This window comes from Sinohyriopsis cumingii, chromosome 11 (assembly GCF_028554795.1).
Source record: "Sinohyriopsis cumingii isolate HCF-2022 chromosome 11, ASM2855479v2, whole genome shotgun sequence".
In the NCBI taxonomy this organism is placed as follows: Eukaryota; Metazoa; Mollusca; class Bivalvia; order Unionida; family Unionidae; genus Sinohyriopsis; species Sinohyriopsis cumingii.
The window spans coordinates 111,682,822-111,705,556 of NC_142971.1; the positions used below are offsets into that span (position 1 = coordinate 111,682,822).

At 34.6% G+C, this 22,735-nt stretch overlaps 1 protein-coding gene across 1 annotated transcript in view; it reads right to left on the bottom strand.

The window, feature by feature from the left end:
* Nucleotides 1-22,735, bottom strand: part of LOC149789307 (uncharacterized) — a 130,836-nt gene that overhangs the window by 6,980 nt on the left and 101,121 nt on the right. The window contains exons 16-18 of the mRNA XM_089973602.1: nucleotides 8,630-8,743; nucleotides 803-868; nucleotides 64-195 (exon numbers count right to left, since the gene is read on the bottom strand). Coding sequence (XP_089829728.1) covers nucleotides 64-195; nucleotides 803-868; nucleotides 8,630-8,743 — 312 coding nt within the window. The remainder of the gene's footprint in view (nucleotides 1-63; nucleotides 196-802; nucleotides 869-8,629; nucleotides 8,744-22,735) is intronic.

Sequence of the window (22,735 nt, forward strand, 5' to 3'; positions counted from 1 at the left end):
CCCCCTTACAAAATGTACAAATGACTTCATTACTCAGACCTCAGTGCAAAAAGTAATAATTACCCTTGCATTCGAAATAACTTTTTCTCTTCATCTCCGACAGAAGTAACTTTTCTAGTTTTTCTAGATTCGTCCATGACATCCGACTCCTCTGGAGTATCCCTTCTGTTTTCAAGGAGATTAAACTTGCAGTATCTGTCAGTGGAAACAAAAAAAATACAACTGAAAACATTTTCAATTATTGTCTTTGTAAATTATTCCTGTTTTACAAAATTCATAGAAATTCTGAGACCTTTCAGTCAGATCATGATCAGCTGTTCTCTCCACACCTTTATGATAGGAACAGATATTTAAATGCAAGGATCACTAAAACTTTACTGTGCACTAGGGTCACACATCTTCATTGCATTATAATATATCAGTATAAGTAATTATTTTTTTTACCCTTATTCAGTACTTAACTGTTGTTCATCCATTCTTACATAAACTTATTCAGTAACAAGCCCTCTATGATGCTTTCATTATTTTATTTAATTGTGAATAAACGTTGTTTTACTAGATATGATGATCTTACTCAGTAACTCATTCAAAATTTATCAGCATTTCTTTGATATAAACATATTCAAACAATAAAACAAAATCAGAACATTTAAATCCATACACACACAGCTTAGAATTTAAGAAAATGGCACAATATTTTACATTATATTTCGTTCTTGCAGGATCATCATATTATCTGAAAACGAAAATGAAATCACTATTCTTCATCCATATGTAATAAATATTTTTTTGTCTGTATTACCTTCAATTACTCGAGACAACTTTTCCTTTATCTTCTGAAGACAATGCCTGTTTTCTTTCCATTTTTCTGTGAAGTTAGCAGTCAAAGTTAGAACTTATATAGCAAATAAGAATCATTCCAAATGCAATGGATACATGAGAGATCTTTTTGTCACTGCAAAATGAAAGGCAACAAACATAACAAGGCACACAGCAGCAAGTCAGAGAAACTTGCGAAGAGCATCTGAGATTGACCAATCCCACTTTTACACATTGTTGACAAAAAACAAAGAACAATTACAAACATGAGCAAATGTCTATTTAATTTGTTACTGAAACCCAAACCAAATAATCTATACCATAACAAAGAAGAAAACTGAATCCTTGGAACTATCTAAATTTTGGCAAACTGAGGTATTTCAATTTAGCATGAGCACTCTTTTGTGTTTAATTTCTCCACAGGTGACCTACTTAGTTGATTAAAATAAAGAAAACATAACATGTTCTCGCAATAATGATGATGTATGGGAAATGTACAATCCAAAGTATAATGATAATATACTTCCAAAATTAGGAATGAGATATGTGACGTATGTGCTATAATTTAATGCCATCTCAGCACAATAATGACTATCTGGTGAAAATTAAAAGTTCCAATGTAGCAAAAGTTCCTTAAAAGGACTGATGTTCTACTGGACAAAAAGAATTTCCAGGAATTCAAGATGAGACCATTTGTTCCTTTTAACATTCAAGTGCTGAAACCACATCTGATATTCTTCAGCAATAATAACATTTTCAAATTAGCTGCTGTGGTTCACATAATGGATGTCAACTTGGCATCATTTTTATTTTGAACATAAATAGACAACAGTAGAAGTGTTTTGGTGCTAATTCAACATCATAATAATCATCCTTTCAGGGGAGCAGTGACAGCAAGATTTTTAAGACAGTGGCAGCCATACTGGATGTATGACTAGCACCATTTTCATTTAGAATCAACTAGGGATCATAAGAAGGTTATTGGTGAAGAAAACCCATGTTGGAGGAGTAGAGATTACAATATTTTCAAGATAACCCGCATAGAAATTTCTTATGGATTCCGTATGGAATACTTATGGAATTTGTATGGAATAGATGGACAAGAAACTTATGGAATCAGACAATTTATTCCATATCAATTCCCTAAGTACTTCACAGCAAGTGAAAATTCCATATGGAATAAAGTTGCAACTTTAATCCATAAGCACTTTTTTCCATATGGAAAGCAGGCTCATGTATTATAACATCATGGAAAATACTCTTTGAAGAATTAATAACCTAAACTATCTGACTGAAATAGAAATATTGGTGGGAGTTTGTGTACCTGTATATGTCAGTGTAGCTGATGTGGAAGGATGAATATATACTCATAAATTTTAAGAAACACATATATGTCAGTTTTCTTTAATTTATTTCCACAGATGTTTAAAAACAAAGACATGACCAAAAAAGTAGGGAAAATGTAAACATGATCAGAAATTTAGTATTAAAATACAAGCATAGATGAATCTTTGGTGCAACATGGATTTTGGGCTTGATCTAATGTTTATTCTGAAAAGTAATTTTTTTGGCTTCCTATTAAAATATGCTCTACAAAAATCATAACCTAGTGAAAATGTGACTTAAATTTCAGCAAAATCAATGAACATTTCTTGACATTCACTCAAATGTCCATTTTCACTAAAATCATGGTATTTTCGATTTTACCAAAATTTAAGAAAATATCAGTGAAATTTTGTGACTGAAATTTCACTGATTCTGCCAACATTTCTGAAAGTATTAGTGGGAATTTTTTATTGAAATTTCACTGAGAGTTTGTCAAAAATTCTAAAAATATAGTGGTATTTTGTGATTGCAATATCACTGAAATTTGAGTTAAATTTTTTTTAGATAAGATATAATAAAAAAAAAAATTTCTTGTACAATTTGATTGATTTTCAGCAGCATTTATACTCCCTGTTTGTGATAGCTGTAATTGTATTGTTTATTTTGGGAACAATAACTTCTTTCCACATCTTTCTGTATTATATTTCTTTATAAAATTTTGTTATTGTTGTTGTATTTTTTAAAACTTAAACTGGATTTAACTGCCCTCAAACAAGTTTTCTTGTTTTCTGTTTTGAATCAGAATTTCGTTTTTCTCCCGACCTGAATCTGGTTTTCCTCGATATGGACCCTTTTTTTTAATATTGTCTCCGAAACGTTTTTTAAATAATGCTCTATCCGGTCCCATTCCGCAATGGGCTTTCTAATAAGTATTTGTTCCGTTTATTATTTAAAGGATGATCATTGTAAAGAGCTTTCTGATTGGTCAAAATTTTGTACTTGTCCAATGAGTCATTGCGTAACGGAAACTGATGGGAATGCTAAACATGGCGATTTGAGCGGGATACGAGTTTGAATAACCATTCGAAAAATGTGCGGCAAAGAGAATAGCTTGAATCAAAGTCGATGGGAGCATAATTGGTCAGTGTGTATGAAAACTGAATGCCAGGATTAGCATTTCACTTTTTGTGCCATAACAGCTCTACAGTAGCAGCTAACGTGCTAAATAGGACAAGGAATTGAACCAGGATGATTTCGAAGTTATATAACTCAAAACTGATTAACTTCCAGGATGAATTTAAGGAGGACAAAGTATAGATCACTGGTGGGAATTCTTGCAAAATACCCATGTCTATCAAAGATGGTCATATCTTTGTGGAATTTTCTTGGCCAACACATAGAATCATTGTTCAATATCGTGAGGCATTATTGTGTATATTATCTAAATATTCTAGGTGTGTTGGAATTCAGTGTAAAATAAGAGTACTTTTATCATGATAAACGTTTGTCACGCTGCTATTGAACAAGGACTAATTCAAGAGACCACAACAGCATCATAGTTTGTACATTAATCAAAAATCAAGTTGCAGTACAAGTGACATGGCAGGCTTTTAGCATTTCTTTTCATGTCTCAAATGGATGCTTTTCTGTAATTTTGCATTATTTTCACAGTTGAATTTTTCAATGCAGATTAATATTTTATATATATATATATGTGTTCACAGATGCCTGTGCATATATTCTAGGCTTGATACTTTGATTTTTAAAATCACTTAATTATTTTGTGTCAAGCCAGATTCTTCACATCATGTTGTATATACAGTAGTCCCCCTCTTGAATGGCCCCCCGACCAGCGGCCACCTGCTCCTTACGGCCAGAATCCGTTGGCACCGACGAGTTTGTGTTCAAAAGTACCCCTCGTGAAAGGCCACCGGGCTAACGCGACCAGCGGCCAGCATATTAGTGCAAAATTATAAAATTTACCCCTCACAAGCAGCCGCGTTTTATATGAATATGTATCAAGAACCAGTATTTTATTCATAACGTGTGTTAAGTAATCCGATGTCTGCTTCCCGATGTCAGGTTTTTGTTACTGAAAGAAGTGTTGACTAAAGTACATTTACCACTAAGATTAATATTATATCATTTACGCCTCACGAGAAGCCAAATTTATTCCATAAAAACCGAGAAAGACTCAAATTTTAATCCATACAAAAGGGTACGTACATGTAATCCAATTAGCCTTACTGCTGTGTTATCATAAGATGTCCGGTTTAGTCACTCTGATAATTGTTAAGATTACAATTATCGAACAGTAGTAACAGCTGAGAAGTGGCAGTATCGATGTACAATACCCAAGTCAGCAGGAAAATGGTTTAATAGCCTTTATGGCTTCCCTTAGTAAGATGTTGAGCTTGTTCACTTTGGTAATCAGTGGCTATTACTACTGACAATAATTGTCAAAATTACTAATCATAGCGGCCGCGAGGTCAAATCTGCGCGATGTTAATGGTACATATCGAAGCCGTTTTGGCTTCTCTAACTTAGTTTCAAGAAATGTATAAAAACAATAGGGTACCAGACTGCGACTAACGAATCACGTGACAAGATCACTTCCTTTTAAAACACACGGCAATTTGTTTAGATGCATACAAAATTGTTTTATCAGTATTGTAGTTAGCAACATGAATAACTTACTGCAAAAAGATCAACATGTCACTGAGGAAAAGAAAATTCTCAGTTTAGAGGAGAACGTGAAAGTAAATCAACTGACGGCTAACATGGGGGGTATCGTCGAGGATTCCTGCAGAAAACTAACGTCGGGAAGACTAAGATAAACAATATCGTGAAAGATAATGAAACAATTCTGCAGAAGTGGAAAGGTGAAATGGACAGAGAAAGGAAGATTGTTTGAGCCAGGAGACGTTTGTATTCTGATTTGAAAGACAAGAAAAAGCAAACACTTTGTCAGTTGAATTGGGATATGACGACTTTACCGCAAGTAACGGATGGTTGCACAGATTTCAAGTGCGACACAATATCAAGTGTTCTGTCATTAGCGGTGAATCAGCTGATGTTAATAATGAAGTTGACGAAGATTGGAACAAAAGACTAAACGATATATGCAGGGGATATGACAGCAAGGATATTTTTAATGTGATGAGACTGGCTTGTTTTTTAGACTGTTACCAACAAAGTGACAGATGATGTCAACTGTAACATAATTATAAAGACAGTTTTAAAACTAAATCAATGGTTATGCATAGCCTTCTTTTGAAAATGATGACAAAGTTTGTTTTCATTTATTTCACATCATGCATGTGATTTTTTAATTAAAATATTAAATATTTAAAATTAAATGTACTTGTGACTTTTTTCGTATGTATTTACTATTCGCATTTGTCATCCCCCTCTAGAAAGGCCACCCGCATTATAAAAGCACTTCCCTGCTGCATTAGGGGTGGCCTTATAAGAGGGGGACTACTGTACTATAAATATAGTACATAACAGATAGGCCTCAAGGTAGATTAATTCTGCAATTAAGTTACCTTCTCTAAATAAAGTCATTATTATTATTAATTTTATTATTATTATTAACTCCCATATCTCTTTCCTTGGATGTCATATAATTACAACATCTGTAAAAAAGAAATCATGCAAACTTAATATCACCTTGGTTAATAAAGTCCTGTTTAAGTCATATTCATTATTAATCTGAAACCTTCTGAAATGTATGAAAAACGTCTGAAACTTCAGTAAAATACTATATAATGATCAAAATTTTTGTTAAATCTCACAAACGTTTTAGTCAAATATTTGTGAAATCTCACCAGACTTTTCAGTGAAATGAAAAAGACTTAAGTGATGCCATCATGGATTAGGCTTTGTATGCGAGAAAGAAAATGAGGACAAGAAAAACCTAAATCTTATTTGATAATGTCTGTCAAAATAAAATTTATATCCATTTTAAAAATTATGGTGAAATATTCATCAATGATTCCCAATAATGTCTAAGAATCATTAGGCAGTTTAATAGAAATCTGAAGCAGACACTTTCATGGTTTAGACAGAAAGTACTTAAAAAACCCGACTGAAATCCGCCTTAAGTATGCCTGGAAATTTTTGTATGGGATGAACTATTACCAAATTCCATATGAACTATTTGCAAATTCCATATGGAACATTTACAAATTCCATATGGTATATTTGCCAACTCCATATGGACTATTCACAAATTCCATATGGAGTATTGCCAAATTCCATATGGATTATTGCCAAATTCCATATGGAATTTTAATTTTATTCCATATGGACAACCTACAGATCTCATGGACTAATTAGCATATTCCATGAGATTTTCCATACGGAGTACGTACGGAGTCCATAACATTTCCATATGGATACACTGAAATCCATAAGAGTGCTTTAACTATAGAATAGAAATGTCCATATGGATATTTCTGTAAAAGTACGTATAGATTCCATATCCATTCCATGTGGAAAATTTTCGTACAGGAAAGAACTTCCATGCTCAAGTAGCAAAACAAGATGACTGCTGTGGTGGCCATATCGAACATCAGATCGACACCATGTTCATTTAAGACCAATAGAAAATCATAAGAAGTTTTACAGTGACTGCCCAACATTAATATGGCTTTTTTTCAGACAATGATGTGATAAGATGGCTGCCATGTTGCCATATTGGATGTCAGATCAGCACTATATTTATTCAGGACCAACCAAACAACATAAAAAGTTTTTTTTAAAGTGAAAATGTCAAGCTGATATAGCCATCCATTCAGGAGGAGTTGTGACAAACAAAATTTTAAAGATGTCTTACTGTGTTGAGGCCATACAGGATTTAAGAAGGCACCATTTTCATTTAAGACCAACTAGACATAATTAAAAAGTCTTCTGGTGAAAACCCTTCATCAATATCTGTTCAGGTAGTGTTGTGATAAGATATTTAGGTTGGCACCATTTTTATTTAGAACTAACTAGACATCATAAGTGGTCTTTTAGTGTAAACCCCAAGTTGATATGACCATTCATTATGGATGAAAAGCCAAAACAAGATTTTCAAGATGGCTGCTCCAGTGGCCATATTGGAGGTTCAAGCAGCAACATTTTCATTTAGGACCAACTAGATGTTGGGATGAAAGTGTGTAAAGTTTTATGGCAATCCTCAAAATAGTTCAGGAAGAGTAATGATAACACAGTTGTGCTAATGGATGGAGGATGACAGATGATGGACAAGAGATCATCCCAGAAGCTCTTCTGGTCTATGACCTGTAGAGCTAAAATCAGGTACTGCACAAAACCCGTCAAAAGTAAACACTTCCTACCAAAGTTCAATATAAAAAGGGAAACAGTGTTATAACTTCCATCATTAAGAATGTGTGGACCAAAATGTAAAAACCAATAATTGCACAAAAGCCCTAGGATGGCAAATACTTCCAAACAGATGTTAGATGCTATATGTGTGTGTGTGTGTGTGTGCGTGCGTGCAGCTCCTTTTAAAATCCACCCACTGCCAAATTTTATTTCATATTTAAAATTACACTAATTGTCATATTTTATGTAGAATATATTTATAGCTGCCCTACTTTAAGGTTTGAAATCCATGTAAAAATGCAAGACTCTTGCAACAAGCAAGACATTTGAAGAATCCATAACAACTTTTTGGAAATGGAGGATTTTAATGATGAACTATATGAAATGTATTTTACAATTTCATTCACTCAAGGTAAACATGTCAACCCATACAAGTTACTGGGACCATACTAAAGAATTTGAATCTTTGACAAGAAAGAATATTTAAAGCTATTTAACAACATTATAATACCATAACAACTGGTTGTTACCTATCTCTTGCCATTTTGAAATAGTGTTTAATCTTCACCTTCTGGCACAAACATTTTGCAAATTTATAAATGCTGATAAATATATGTCTGGAACAGTTCAAAGATGGGAAATTTGTTAGAAGGGCTTGTAAAATTTTCTTCTCTATTAAACAAAAAATGCAATAGGGACATTTGGAATAAATACTTACTTGTGCTATGATTAGCATGATTTCTGTCAAATTTGTATAACATTAAATCAGTTTCTCAAAATTTATAGCACATTTCTGTTGCAAGTAAACTTTATCAAAATTGCTGTTTATGGTCACAATCAAAATATTTGCCAATGTATCTCTGAAAGAAAATGTGAAATACTGTAAGCTTATTAAGATAAGATGCATTATATTTCAAACAAAAGAACTGGCCATGAATTATTGCAATATCACTGATTCTTCTAAGATAAACTGCATTTTAAACTAAAGAGATGATCATAGATTACTGCAACATCACTGATTCTACTAAGATGTGATGCATTATATTTTATACTAAGGAAACAATAATAAATTATTGCAACATCATTGATTCTTTTACTATGCCAGTATATTCCTTGCATTAATTTCACCTTCGTCTATATAAACAATTACCTTTATGATCATATAATTGTAAAACCAATTCCAATGCCTGGTTCAGATGGCTCAAGTAACTCTCTAGGTTCGTTTGTTTTATTCCAATTGTCTTGTTTGGAGAACTTGAAGTATCTAAAGTGAAAGAAACGTTTATTTTAAATGTGAAATGACTTGTATGACTTGTACAACATTTATATGCACCCAGCTGCAATTCTTTCTTGAATGTAAATGGTATATGTAAATTGTAGCACTGTCAAAACACTGCTGCTGATAAGAATGTATATGAATACAATTACTAAAAAACACTGTCAGCATAAGAAGTACAATAATTTAAGTCTTGAGCATAAATCTGTGTTTGCACATAACAACATAATCCAAGAATGTATGTATATATGAAATTAGACACTTTCCATATACAAGTTAACAACATCACAAATTATCTGGAATATAATTACACTGAACAGTTGCTTTGAAATCACAGAAAATATGCTCCATCAGGTATAGCGATCATATATCAACTGACTCCTCATTGACTGTGGAGGTGAAAACTATTCATTCCAAAACTGAATAAAATCAGCAACATATAAAGATAAGAACATGCCATGAACAAATTTAGTCTTAGTAGTGACCCTAGGAGTCCAAAAGTCAGCATTTCACTTCATATGAAGATTATGCCAAACTCTGCAGACAGAAGGAATTATATGGATTTGTGTGTGCATGTGTGTGATTTGGAATTTTAATGTAGCTTTAAAAAAAAATCAGTCATATCGCTACAATGTCTGCAGTTTATAGTGATGTCTAGCACTGGGTCATCTTGCCACAGACATGTAGCAAGATATCCCACCCAGCCACATTATCTTGACACCAGGCCAACCAATTTCTACATCTACCACACACTAGTACCATCAGAAAATGGGCCTCATCAAAAGACTGCAATGCAGGATTTCTGGCTGACATTATCATTACACTTGAGAAAAAATAAAGGTAGTTCAATGAGGGATGTCAGCCTTGTATTAAACAGCATGTCGTTGAAGAAAGAACTTGTTTATGATAAAAAAAGGTGGTAACTATGCTGGGCACATTCAGCTAGGTATCAGTGACACACTCGCAACTCAAGTCTTGTGTTCATGGTGTTGAGGTAGAAATCTTATTGGAAACAGCCTACTGGCTATTTTTTCATAGACAAGGTGACTGCAGAAGTACAGGCTCAGAGAGTTAATGATGGAATTTGCCTGTTGACAGAGGCAGGGTTCAATGTATAGACTGTAATCTGTGATGGTTACTAAACAAACCAGTCTACAGCTACAGTGTGTTTTGTCCAGGAAAATATGAAGAACACATTGCCCCATCCCATGGGTCATGAATGGTAAATTTTCATTGTTTTATGCTTGGCACCTTCTGAAAAAATGTCATCAGGACATTTGCTGAATACAGCATACTCTTGCACAATAATTAAAGGATTGAGTGGCATGACGTGTGCATGCTGCACAAACTACAGAAAATAGACAATTTAATGTTGGCTAATAAATTTTATGGAAAGCATATTAACTATAAAAAAATGAATATGAAGATTGCTGTGCAGACTATAAGCAATTGATTCCTTTGAGATGATTTAAAACTGCCTCAGTTTAAAGCCAGTGAGGTGATGACAGTTTTTTTGTACATGTTCAATCTAGTGTTGAACCTCTGCAACTCTATTTATCATCTGCAACAGGCTTTAAAAGCCCAGTATAAAACCTGCAACCTGTCTGCAAAACAGAATTTTACTGCCAAGGCCATTGCCTATATCAGAAGCTTTAAAGACAAGTATGGCAAGCTGCTTTTGTCATGGAGGTGGAAAACAGCCTTTACAGGATTCATGTGTACTCTAAAAAGCATCGACCAGCTGTCTGAGACACTTTTAAACAACAGCTTAAGGTACTTCCGTATATACAAGCTGTCACTGGACAAACATGAAACATTTTTCAGCAGAATATGCTGTAAACATGGTTGGAATAACAACCCCAAAGTTCTACAGTTTACATGAGCCATGCAGGCCAATCTGCAAAAGAATGGTGTGCTCCATTCTAAAAATAGGAATTGTGCTGAGCCAGTGACACAAATTTAACATCATCTTCCTCTTCATCAGGTACATCTAAAACTTTGACTCAAGCGTCACTTTAAGCTCTGTGATTTTCATCAAGAAACCATGCGTGTACTATGATCATGGCTTATACACCATCAGTGGTTTCATTTGCAAAAGGTTGTATGCTACCATTACCTGTGAAGCCTGCTCTATTGCCACTGCATCAAGACAACTGCAAGTGGTATTGGATGACTTGTTTCTCACAGGATTTACAAACAGGTGAGATAATGTTGGTCTGTTATGCAGCAGCAAAACAGCATGTACACAATTGTAAAAGCTGCTGATTATTCCCTGCAGATGCATATAACAAGAAATGGTCCATTAATGTCAGTCATCAGCAGCACAATCAGCCATATCACAAGGGATGTTATCAAACATGTACTATGAAAGGTTTTCCTTGAAGATCAGGACCACACAATGACATGTCATTTTCTACCATGTGAAGATGATCATAGTGTATTACTCAAATTATTAAAGAATCTGTGAAATTATTCTGTACCATGTTGTTTCACCACCATGGCTATATTTCAATGCAAGATACATGCTAGGAAACATGCAACTGTAAGACATCAACTCAATAAGTTTTATTCTTACACCAGTGAAAACTAAGTCTTGACATCATTTTTAAGATACACATTTTTAACTGATATACACTGAATTGCTTTTTTCAATACACATGTAACTGATTTACACTGAATTGCTTTTTTCAAATTTTCTCCTTTGACATGTATTATCTTGATATTTCATCATAATTAAATATCCATAAAATTTAAAAATAACTGAATCCATGAATCCATTACTTTTTACTCATCTAAAGACTCTTTTCTATGAAAAACATATGTACTTTAAAAACTAGTGGATTAAATATCAACAGAAGATTGTATTCATTCATAAAACTAAAAGCAAAGATTTGTTATTGTTGATATTTGCCATTCAGTTTGCATGCTAATGTTATATAGGTTACAGTGCATTACCAATGATGCAGACAGCTTTGCCACAAGTTGGCTGCCATCTCTGATGCTCAATCAGATATGCCTAGCTATGCATAACAGTGCAGCACACATACTCTAATCCTATACATGTTAACTCTATGGATGTGATAGATATATTCAAAGAGTTCCATAATGAAAAAGCAAATTTGTTTTTTAAGAAACAATGTCTATTAATTTAAATGTTTGAGTGGGATCGAAAAGTAAACTGTGATGCATAAGAATATTCATTTCAAAGTAAATACAAATGATGATTTGCCTATTCATACATAAATAGATGTACATGTATTACACTGTATTAGGAAAAATACTTGTTTACAGATGGAAACCACTGATTGAAATGCAGAGATATTTTGGATCAATACAGAGAGAATAGTTGTCATAAATGTGCACTACCAGGAGGAATTGAATTATGTATATGATGTGGATTTAACCTAACACTCAAAACAAGAATGTAGGTTTTTTATAACAGAAAAGAAGCCATAAAATTGGATGGCTTTTTACCAAAGTTAATTCAAAGATACAATAACATGTCTCACACATCAAAGTTGATGATTCCAGTTAAAGCAAGCAAGGACACAAATAAGCCAGAAGACTGGATCAATCTATACATTTTACATTTTATGCATATGTAACATCTCAATTCAAAAATGAATTTCAAATATAAAATAATTTTTGTAAAAGGGCTACCTTTCTAACTCTAGCAATGAAATATTTTTACTTGGGCATGTAACAAGTAAATGGAAGTTTACAAACAGGAAATTTTAAAGGGAGAATACCTACAGCATGTTTTCCAAGCAAATGTTGTATCTGTATGACAAACAGGATGTTGCATAAAATAGTTAAAAAAGAGATTTTGGAGACTATACAAAAAAGGTACTTACTCCTAAAATGGAAAGGATATGATGAATTTTTTATCAACTGGCAGCAAACAGAAAACATTATTAAACTAACATAAATGTTATTGGAACACTACACTAATAGCAGTGCCTTGCGCAATGAAAATATTTTTAAAAAAAATTTATTTGAAGGTATCATGTTTCCAGAATGTTACAGATGTGGTAACATAATGTATTATAAATGGAGGGAGCTGAAACATACAAATGATGATGCAAATCTATATTGATTGTGAACCTAGAGGCTGAATGAAACACATCACTGTTTGACAACAAAATGGTAGACACAGAAATGTGATAAGGTGACAATAGTGTTGGCAAAAACCTGTCAAGGTAATGAATGACATCACATTATTGCTAAAATAAAATTGATTCAGCTACATTTCATGAAAGCTGAAAAACAAATATGTAAAAGTCTACAAAAACATTATTTATCAAAATTTTGAATGAGATAAAAGGCAATGAAAATTTAATAAACATTCACACAACTATTAGGACAATGAAACTTTCCAAACTTCATCGAAGGAAGTATATAAATGGATCACACAACTATCACTCAACTATTTATGTTACCTGGACAAAAAATTCACCGTGAACAAGTTTATCACATCCATAAAGCCTTTGGTCACAATGAATGACAAGATAACCAACAAATATAAGTTGATATGGAAAGAGTTTTCACACAAGTAAAACTCAGTGCACCATTTAGTTTGCAAATATACAGATTCTGAAGATCTAGGTGTCACATATACAGAGCAGTAACTGAAATTGAGCTAGTAAAAACCTAGAACAATTAGATACACCAACAGTTGTAAAATTGTATGAATAGCACAGGGTAAAGGTAAAGAAGAAAATGAAAAAAAAAAACCCACAACAAAATACAATTTACTACAGATGCAGAAATTGCATAAATCAAACAAGATTAATAAGGTTTTATGGTTGAGGAAATGGAAACATCTGAAATCAAATTAGACAGAATTTATATTTGATTGTAGAAAAACAGTAAATAGAGAATCTATACATTTACACAACAGAAGCCAATTCTGTACACAAATGGCAATCCTAGACACTTATCCTAGATAAAAAGGACTTCAGAGTCAAAGCAGTGTCTAACCAGTACAGCACATTAACCAAGTCTGCAAGTCAGTTTGATGCATTAACTGGGTGAACTCATTTTAACTAACTTTATACTGCAAATGAATTTAACATGATACAAATTTAATGCACTAAAACTCACAGTCTTTTAACATACAGACCATGTAGCATTTGTGAAAACTACTCTAATCAGTGAGAACATACAGGTCAAAGTGTAATGTGAAATTTTGGCAGAATCAAGTAAACTGGACAGTGTGGATTGCAAAATTTAATGCAGTGTTTCATGCAGACTTTTGACAGACAAAAAATGCAAGAGATGGACAAACCAGTTCACAAAGTTCATCTTTATGAACTCAACAAGAAAGGAACTTCCAAAAGGCTGATGAGAGATCTGTATGAAGACACCAAGACAGGTACTTCCAAAAGGCTGATGAGAAATCTGTACAAAGACGTCAAGAGACACTTCCAAAAGGCTGATGAGAGATCTGTACAAAGACACCAAGAGAGGTACTTCCAAAGGCTGATGAGAGATCTGTATGAAGACACCAAGAGAGGTACTTCCAAAAGGCTGATGAGATATCTGTGCAAAGATACCAAGACAGGTACTTCCAAAAGGCTGATGAGAAATCTGTAAGACTGCACCAAGAGAGGTACAGTGTGACCCTGCTATAGCACGCTCCATTATAACATGAATTCTGATATAACATGGTCGTGATGTGGCTCCTGAAATTTCATATACATGTATTTTTCTCGTACATGAAAAAAAGTCTTTCTTAAAAGTATGAAGGAAAAAAAACATAAAAAGTTTATTATCGTTTTGGGGAAGATATTGTGTACGAATATTACAAAACGATCGTGGCGTGGCTCCTGAATTTTTTTTCCTTCTTGTACACAAAAAAGTAGTATTTTCTTCTTAAAAGTACGAAAAAGAATGTATAAAAAGTTTATTCTGGGTCGTGTAGGGCTTTGCCAATGTTGCAAACTTGGATTTTCTTTCTTTATTGGTGGCAAAATATACCATCTGGCAATCTTTTTTTATTGGCAACATTGTTGGCTGTTTAAACTTGTATATATAACCATTGGTTTGGAGTGGAGAAATTCAGAGGCCCCATGAAAGGAAGCCGCAAACTGGATATAAAATGCACTGAAATTTATTTATTGCTACATAAAGAAATTCTTTTGTCCATATTGACAAACCATCTAAACAGTGCATTGTTATATCATAATCCGCTTATCTTGACATCTAGCACGAGTACTGTATGTTGTGAGATATCCACTTTTTTGTTGTTGACATTTCTGGTAACGGAGATCAACCGCACGAGGCATTATCTCGTAATCTATCTTTCGTCAGATTTTTGGTCGCTCACTAGTAATTAATATATTTACACAGAATGACATTTGTGTGTGGATGGTAAGTAAAATTCCTCTACTTTTCACTCAGAATTAAATCCCTCAGAACACTCACATTTTCCGTAATAATCCCTGTCATCAGACCAGAACACCTTCATCACTATCATCTGTTGACCCTTTGTTAACTTTCTGATCCATTCGTGGAAGGCATCATCATACTGCTACCACAAATTTAAAAAAAAAATCTTACTTACTGGTTTATTCAATAGGCAGGGAGGAACAGTAACTAAAATAGTCCAAATGATGGCCAATTCCTTTTTAAAAATGTACCCAGATGAAATAGTTTGCTGTAATTTCAAAGGAAACAGATTACCTTTTAAGTACCAATTGTTGTGAAAATGTACTCGGCAGATGGAAATAAAATCAGTCTCAATCATGCAATACAATTATTTGATGTTGCCGCCACAATAAGAAATGGGCATTTGTTTGGTTCTCCAAAGCGGGCCTTCATTGGTGTCTTTAATAATGCATGCACCCTTCATCAAAGAAAGCCGACTACAATCTTTAATAAAATCAAAGAACTTTTCTTTGAAGGAAGTCGGTACCAAACTTAAATAAAAGTAATGGAATCTGATGGAGTTTTGCATTTTCCAACATTACTGGAACATGTTAACTGTGCCGTGAAAGTTTCCTTTTTGCAGGGAAAAAGTTTATGCTTACGAATGCTACCAACGGCAGTTTAAAATGCAACTTACTTTTACCAACTTGGGACTTACTAAAAAGTGAATGTGCTTTGTCATTCATACGTGATTGTGTTACGTTTTTCCACTGAATTCAGACCTATATGACCTGTGACAAAATTATTGAATATTTTAAATCTCTGTGTGTGCATATTTTGGATGGAATCACTTGTATTGTGGATTCAATGTATATGATGAGATTCGTGGGTGAGTACACGGTGTTGATACTCTATTCATGCTATACATTAGACATGTATATATAAACAGTATTCACCTATATCTACCGATTCGTGGTTCTCTAAATAAAGTAAACTATTATATATGCCTTCTCTGTTTTCACTATAGGTGTATTTCTCATTTAATATGCATCAATTTAAGATGGTAACTGTGCTGATGAAGCACATATTTTACCGCCTGCATTTATTACAGACCCCCCCCTTCAATTTTTCTGGGTACATGCATCATTTTCTTCTGCAAACTGACCTGGCTGCTTATAACATGGTTCGGTCTATAACAAGATTGGGTTCCATGGCTCCCAACTACCATGTAATAGTGGGGTCACACTCTACTTCCAAAAGTCTGATGAGAGATCTGTACAAACACCAAGAGAGGTACATGTACTTCCAAAAGGCTGATGAGAGCCATATGAAGACACCAAGAGAGGTACTTCCAAAAAGCTGATGAGAGATCTGTACAAAGACACCAAGAGAGGTACTTCCAAAAGGCTGATGAAATATCTGTACAAAGACACCAAGAGAGGTACATGTACTTCCAAAAGGCTGATGAGAGATCTGTATGGAGACACCAAGCGAGGTACTTCCAAAAGGCTGATGAGATATCTGTACGAAGACACCAAGAAATGATTCCAAAAGGCTGATGAGAGATCTGTACAAAGACACCAAGAAAGGTACTTCCAAAGGTGATGAGAGATCTGTATGAAGACACCAAGAGAGGTACTTCCAAAAGGCTGATGAGATATCCGTATGAAGACACCAAGAGATATACATGTACTTCCAAAAGGCTGATGAGAGATCTGTACAAAGACACCAAGAAATGATTCCAAAAGGCTGATGAGAGATCTGTACAATGACACCAAGAGAGGTACTTCCAAAGGCTGATGAGAGATCTGTATGAAGACACCAAGAGAGGTACTTCCAAAAGGCTGATGAGATATCTGTACAAAGACACCAAGACAGGTACTTCCAAAAGGCTGATGAGAGATCTGTTAGAATGCACCAGAACAATTAAACAAATACATAGCTTACCTCTACTTTCGCTAATCTACAGTAACTATTGTAAACATTATCATTCAGAAAATAATATCAAATGACAGTGAATTTTTTTTTAAAAAGAATCTTTCATCTTTATATTGTAACTTTTAATTATATCAACTTTTGAAATTTAAGCTTTTAATTGGCACTATACTGCCAGGTTTTGAGTAACCCTGGAGTGACAGCCAGTAGTATATACTTCATGCATCAATAATTACCTAGATTAACACCAAAGATGAGGCCTCACATGAAAAGCATGCAGTATGGTGTTCAGTCATCTTATTCCTATACTCAATCAGTATACAGTACACAGTTAAAGCCCCAATGACCCATTATGTGCCAGAGATAGTATATGCTAAATCATCCCAAAAAATATTGAATCTTGGAAGATACTGGTCCTAAACATTGTTGGGTGCCTTTAAAACTTGATAATACAGATGATTTATCACATTATGAGCCATGTAATTTCTCCCTCAAAATTAGAAGTGTGGCCATTTTCATATGCATTTGAATTAATCCGATGTTGACTGGCAACAGCCATGGGTCAACTGATTTCGGTTGAAAGCTGGAACATGAGTTGAGAACTTCACCACTATAAACAGAAAAAGCCAACACTATCCTATGTTGAATATGGTAGGGTGATCCTTATGTGATATTATTATTTTTCCATCATGTGGTTGCTTGATGTGAACATCACGACATGTGTAGTAAATATGAAGTTTCAGGTTGTTCGTGTTTCGCGGTAAACGAACTTTTCGACGATCGAGTCAAGTTCTTATGGACACCATTTTGTTCGTTTGTGACCCATGACCTCGATGGTTAGATATTACAGGTATGTGATTCACATACATTTACACTTAGATGAAGTCACAGTGAACTTATTGCCGAAAGTAATATCTTAAATATACCGACTTTATATAAAAACTGTTAGATTTATTGAGTAATGTAATTTGTGTTGTGCATAGTAGCAACCTCCCCAGCAACCGCAATTCTTTTGGTATCATTATACCCTGTCATTGGTTTGCCACAGTTTATCCAGAACTGTTGTTTTACTACTGAAAACTATATAGATATATTAGGATACAGAGTTTTCGTCTCAGAGTTTTGTACAGAATAAGATATAAGATATGAGAATATTTTATATGTTGGAATATATTGAACCTTATTCATATGTGATCGATATCGCAAGATTTGGGATAGACTGAGGTTTGCTAGTTTGCCACATCTGATTCGTTGGTGGATTCGGTCTGCCAATTCTGATTGGTTCAGTACTGTCACGTGGTATAAAACCGAAGGGTAGGTATATATTGGAGTGGAAGACAGTACTTGTCTGATAACTGCAGAGCGCGGTAAACTTCAAAACGATAATAACATCTGTGAAGTCCAATAGTCCTTTTAGGTAATGACATATATAAATTGCTAAATAATAATAATAATAGTATAGGACTGACAAAGTAATAATAATACTCTGAATTATCTGGACATTAATTAGGTAAAAAGCTAGTAAAATAAGCAATACCTGGAATATTTAAACGTCCGTGTTCTTAACAATATGCAGAGACAAGCATTCTGGAAAATTATGTAGAAATGTTGAGTAAGCAAATTAATCTTCAGAATTATCGTGCAGTTATCTCCCACCACATTGGTAACCTGGGTTAAACGAATACAAAGCAAATCTTCAACTCTCGTCTGTTAGGGTCACCCTATGATTTCCAATTATTATTTGATTTATTTAACACTGAAACGGACTATTATGTGCTGAGATATTTTATTGAAAAGATCCTGGAACAAGACATTGGAAATTAATGTCAGTATCAAATTGTTACAAAACAAGAGTGCAAGCAACGAGTGTTTCAGGAGTATATTTGTCTTATTCCAAATGAATATTGTGTACTGGTAACAGTTTTCCAGTTTCTTAGCTATGTTACTTTCATTAAACATTTTTGGTTGTCTTTACTGTTGAGTGGAACTTCTTCAATTAACCCTCCCTAGCAGACAGGAATTAGAGTCGCTTACAATATGTAACTGGCAGAAGGCTGGGAGGGTGCATGTCTGTTAATATTGGGTAAGTATTATTCAAGAATAAAACTCTACAAAAAAAAAAATGGTTCATTCTTTAAATACATTAACCGATCATAATACTTTAGGAATATAGGTAAAAGGTGGGAGTTTACATCCCCTTTATCCTCAAGAGGACATCTCCAGTTTCCAAAAGGTATGTGAAATGCCTTCTAGTTAACCCAACTGGAGAAGTGACTGTAAAAGCAAAGTCATGAAGCCATATCCTTTGGAAGCTGTCAAATGATCCAGGAAGGTAACCTGTTGGGCCATGGCTATAGATACTACCAGGTTGAGCTGAGCTTTTTGGAATGAAAGATCTCTGAAATAGGAGTTCAAGAATGTGGACTCTGACCTCCATTTCATGGAATGGATAATAGCAGTTAGGTAACAGTTTTGCTCAAATGCCATACTTGTGGCAACTGCCCTAACTTTATGAACCTAAAAGTGTAGCAAATTCATTTGATTTTGGGTTGATTGCCTTATATGTGGAATGAATAACCCATATTATCCAGGATGAAAGAGTGCGTTGATATGTCATCTTTCCCTCTTTGAGGGATAAGAAGAGGTATGATCTCCTTTAATGCAAAGGTGTGGTTCTTTTTAAGTACCACTTCAGAGATTGCACTAAATCCTGTGGATGGCCTTGAGATGAAGTGTCCAGAGTAGACAGGTGTTTCACTATGAAAGTCTGATTCCCCATGAATTCTGCTTGTATTGATTCTTCTGGGACAGCTAGTCCAATAACACATTTTGCCTGCCTGGAATATGACAAACTTGTCTATTGATTTGTTGTTCAAGACACCAACTTAAAAATTCACAAAGAAGAACAATAAGGTCTCTGGACTTTATTCCCCATTGCCCTTTCGAGATAATTCACCACAGTAAAGCTGTCAGAATGAGAATGCCATTTCCATGTAGATTTACCTGCCACCAATGGATTGCTTTTTGTATGGCTTTATCTCTATGATATTGATATGCAATAGATGATCCTGAGTAAGCCACTGTCCACTGGCCTCCAGGAATGATGGAAGAAGACTGTACCAAATTCCATTATGCTTATGTCCATTCAAACTGTTAACTCGAAGGTTGTACCTGCAAGGGACCACCTGACATAAGTCAAGTGAGGTTCTCCCTTTCCAGAGATGTAACCTCATATACATTGTTTGTTCCAAGTAGCAAAGTTTCAGCCACAACTGGGACAAAAGTATTATTGTAATGGCCCATGACAGTGATGTCTACTGTCAGACTGAGTATAACCCAACAGCGAAGGACTCTCAAGCTGAGAGTCGATCCTTGTAAAAATTCAGGCCATCGGCTACCCTAGGTCCATATTAGGAACTGGGCACAAAGGCACTAACTGGCCATAGAGTGGCATGGAACCATCATAATACTATACAGTATGTCTCCGCCAAATGGACGTCTTTCCCCAGTGTGGGCCTGTGTACATGGAATGGAGAGAAAAATGGGGTGGAATGATCCCCTTCTTTCTGCTTAATCCACATTAATTCTGAAGAACCCAGGCTTTTAACTTGCAATGGATCTTCAGGACTATTTCCCTCATCAAGTGCCCATATTAAGTAGATACTGTGGCACATCTGGCCATGATGTTGGGACAGCATATGGGTTGTTGATTGACAAAAGCTGGCCCATAATATAATATAATAGCCAGGATCGTTTTGTTACCTGCCTCAGGGGTTTAGATTCAGATAGCAGAGCTTGATATTGATAGAACAGGGCCATTGTATCCTCCATAACTTTGTCAAATTCCTTATGTTAGTAGAGGGTTATAGGATATGTGTTCCACAAAACTGACCCCTATTGCACCGTGCAAGATGGCATCTGAAGTCCTTACTGACAAGGGCTTCACTATTCCCATGGTTGCTATGTCTCTGTCTCTGTAATGCTCTCCAAATCAGCCACTCAACCCAACAGTGATAACAGTTGAATGCCGGATGGTCTCGGTTGATTAGCATGTCAACAAATTCTGGAACTTTGGACTAAGTCACTGAGGGAGGAGGAGGAGATCAAAACTCTGTTCAGGTAACAGATAGACACTTGGAAGGCAGATTCTTCTCTTGTCAGTGAGATCCAGTGTTACAGGATGAAGCTGGGTTGGGATTGGATTTAGCAAAGATTATTTTTGGATTTTATTCTTAAAACCTTTTCCTCGCTTTTACATTGTTTTTAAAAGGAAATAAATTATTTGTTAAATTTTACAAAACTTGTTGTCTTCACTTTTTCTCTGTTACTGTTTATCAGAGCCGAAATATGTAACAAAAGAAATTGGGGGCTTGTCCGAGATAGTTGAAATTTGGCTACAATATTTCAGAAAACTTTGTTTTTTTTAAAATTTGAATTCCCCTATTATTTTTTTTTTTTTTTAAATCCCAAGTATTATTTTGCATTCTGTAAAAATTTCTGGTGAAATCAGCAAGCTTTCTCGACAATGTCATCTAAAGTGGAAATCTTTCTTTCAAGTCCAAAACAGGAACAATTAGATCTTTTCAAAAAAGATGAATTGATTCAACTTGCCAGAAAATATTATCTTTCTCAGGCAAAGGCTTCCTTAACGAAGCAAGAAATAAAATAAAAATTGGTTCAGTATTTGGTAGAAAAAAAATGTTTTGGATAAAACTGATTTGGTTTTGATCGGCAAGTCTGTATCAGACTCTGATATAAAAGTAAAGGAATCAGAATTAAAATATAAGATGGAATTGGAGTTGATGAAGCTGGAACTTCAGAAAGATAAAAATGAAAAACAAATGCTGTTACAACTTGAGAAAGAGGAGTGAGAGAGACGTGAAAGAGAGAAAGAAAAACAAATACATTTACAAGTGGAAGAAAGAGAAAGAAAGACAAAGGTAGTTACAAGAAAAACAAATGCAGTTACAATTTGAGAAAGAGGAGAGAGAGGCAAATGTGGATGCAAAGTGAGAAGGAAGAGAGGGAATATCAATGTAGAATAAAAGAAATGGAGCTGGCAAGTGAAAAGCACATTCCAACTTCAAATACAAATTTTAGTTTTGATGTTGCAAAGAATATTAGGTTAGTGTCCCCTTTCAGAGAGAGAGAAGTAGACAAATATTTTACTCATTTTGAAAAAGTTGCTGAAAATTTGAAATGGCCAAGGAAGCACTGGACTCAATTATTACAATGTGTACTTATTGGTAAAGCTAATGATATTTACGATTCACTGTCAGTTCACCAAAGTGGTGACTTTGATGTGGTTAAGGAATGCATCTTATGGGGTTATGAGTTAGTCCCTGAGGCTTATCTGCAAAAATTCAGAAAACTATAAAAAATCAACTGACCAGATATGTTTCGAATTTGCATGGGAAAAAGCACGACAATTTGATAGTTTAATAGAAAGGTAAATAAAGATTATGAAAGTCTCAGACAACTCATATTGGTTGCAGAGTTCAAGAACTGTGTCCAGAGTGACATTATGATTTATCTTGATGACCATAAGGTCGAAACCTTGGAAAATGATGCTTGTGCTGCTGAAGAGTATTCCTTAGCTCATAAATTTTCCTTTGTGAGTAAGACTTCCATTCAGCAGTCTTATGGCAGAAAAGTATTTCAGCCAAATACAAGCCC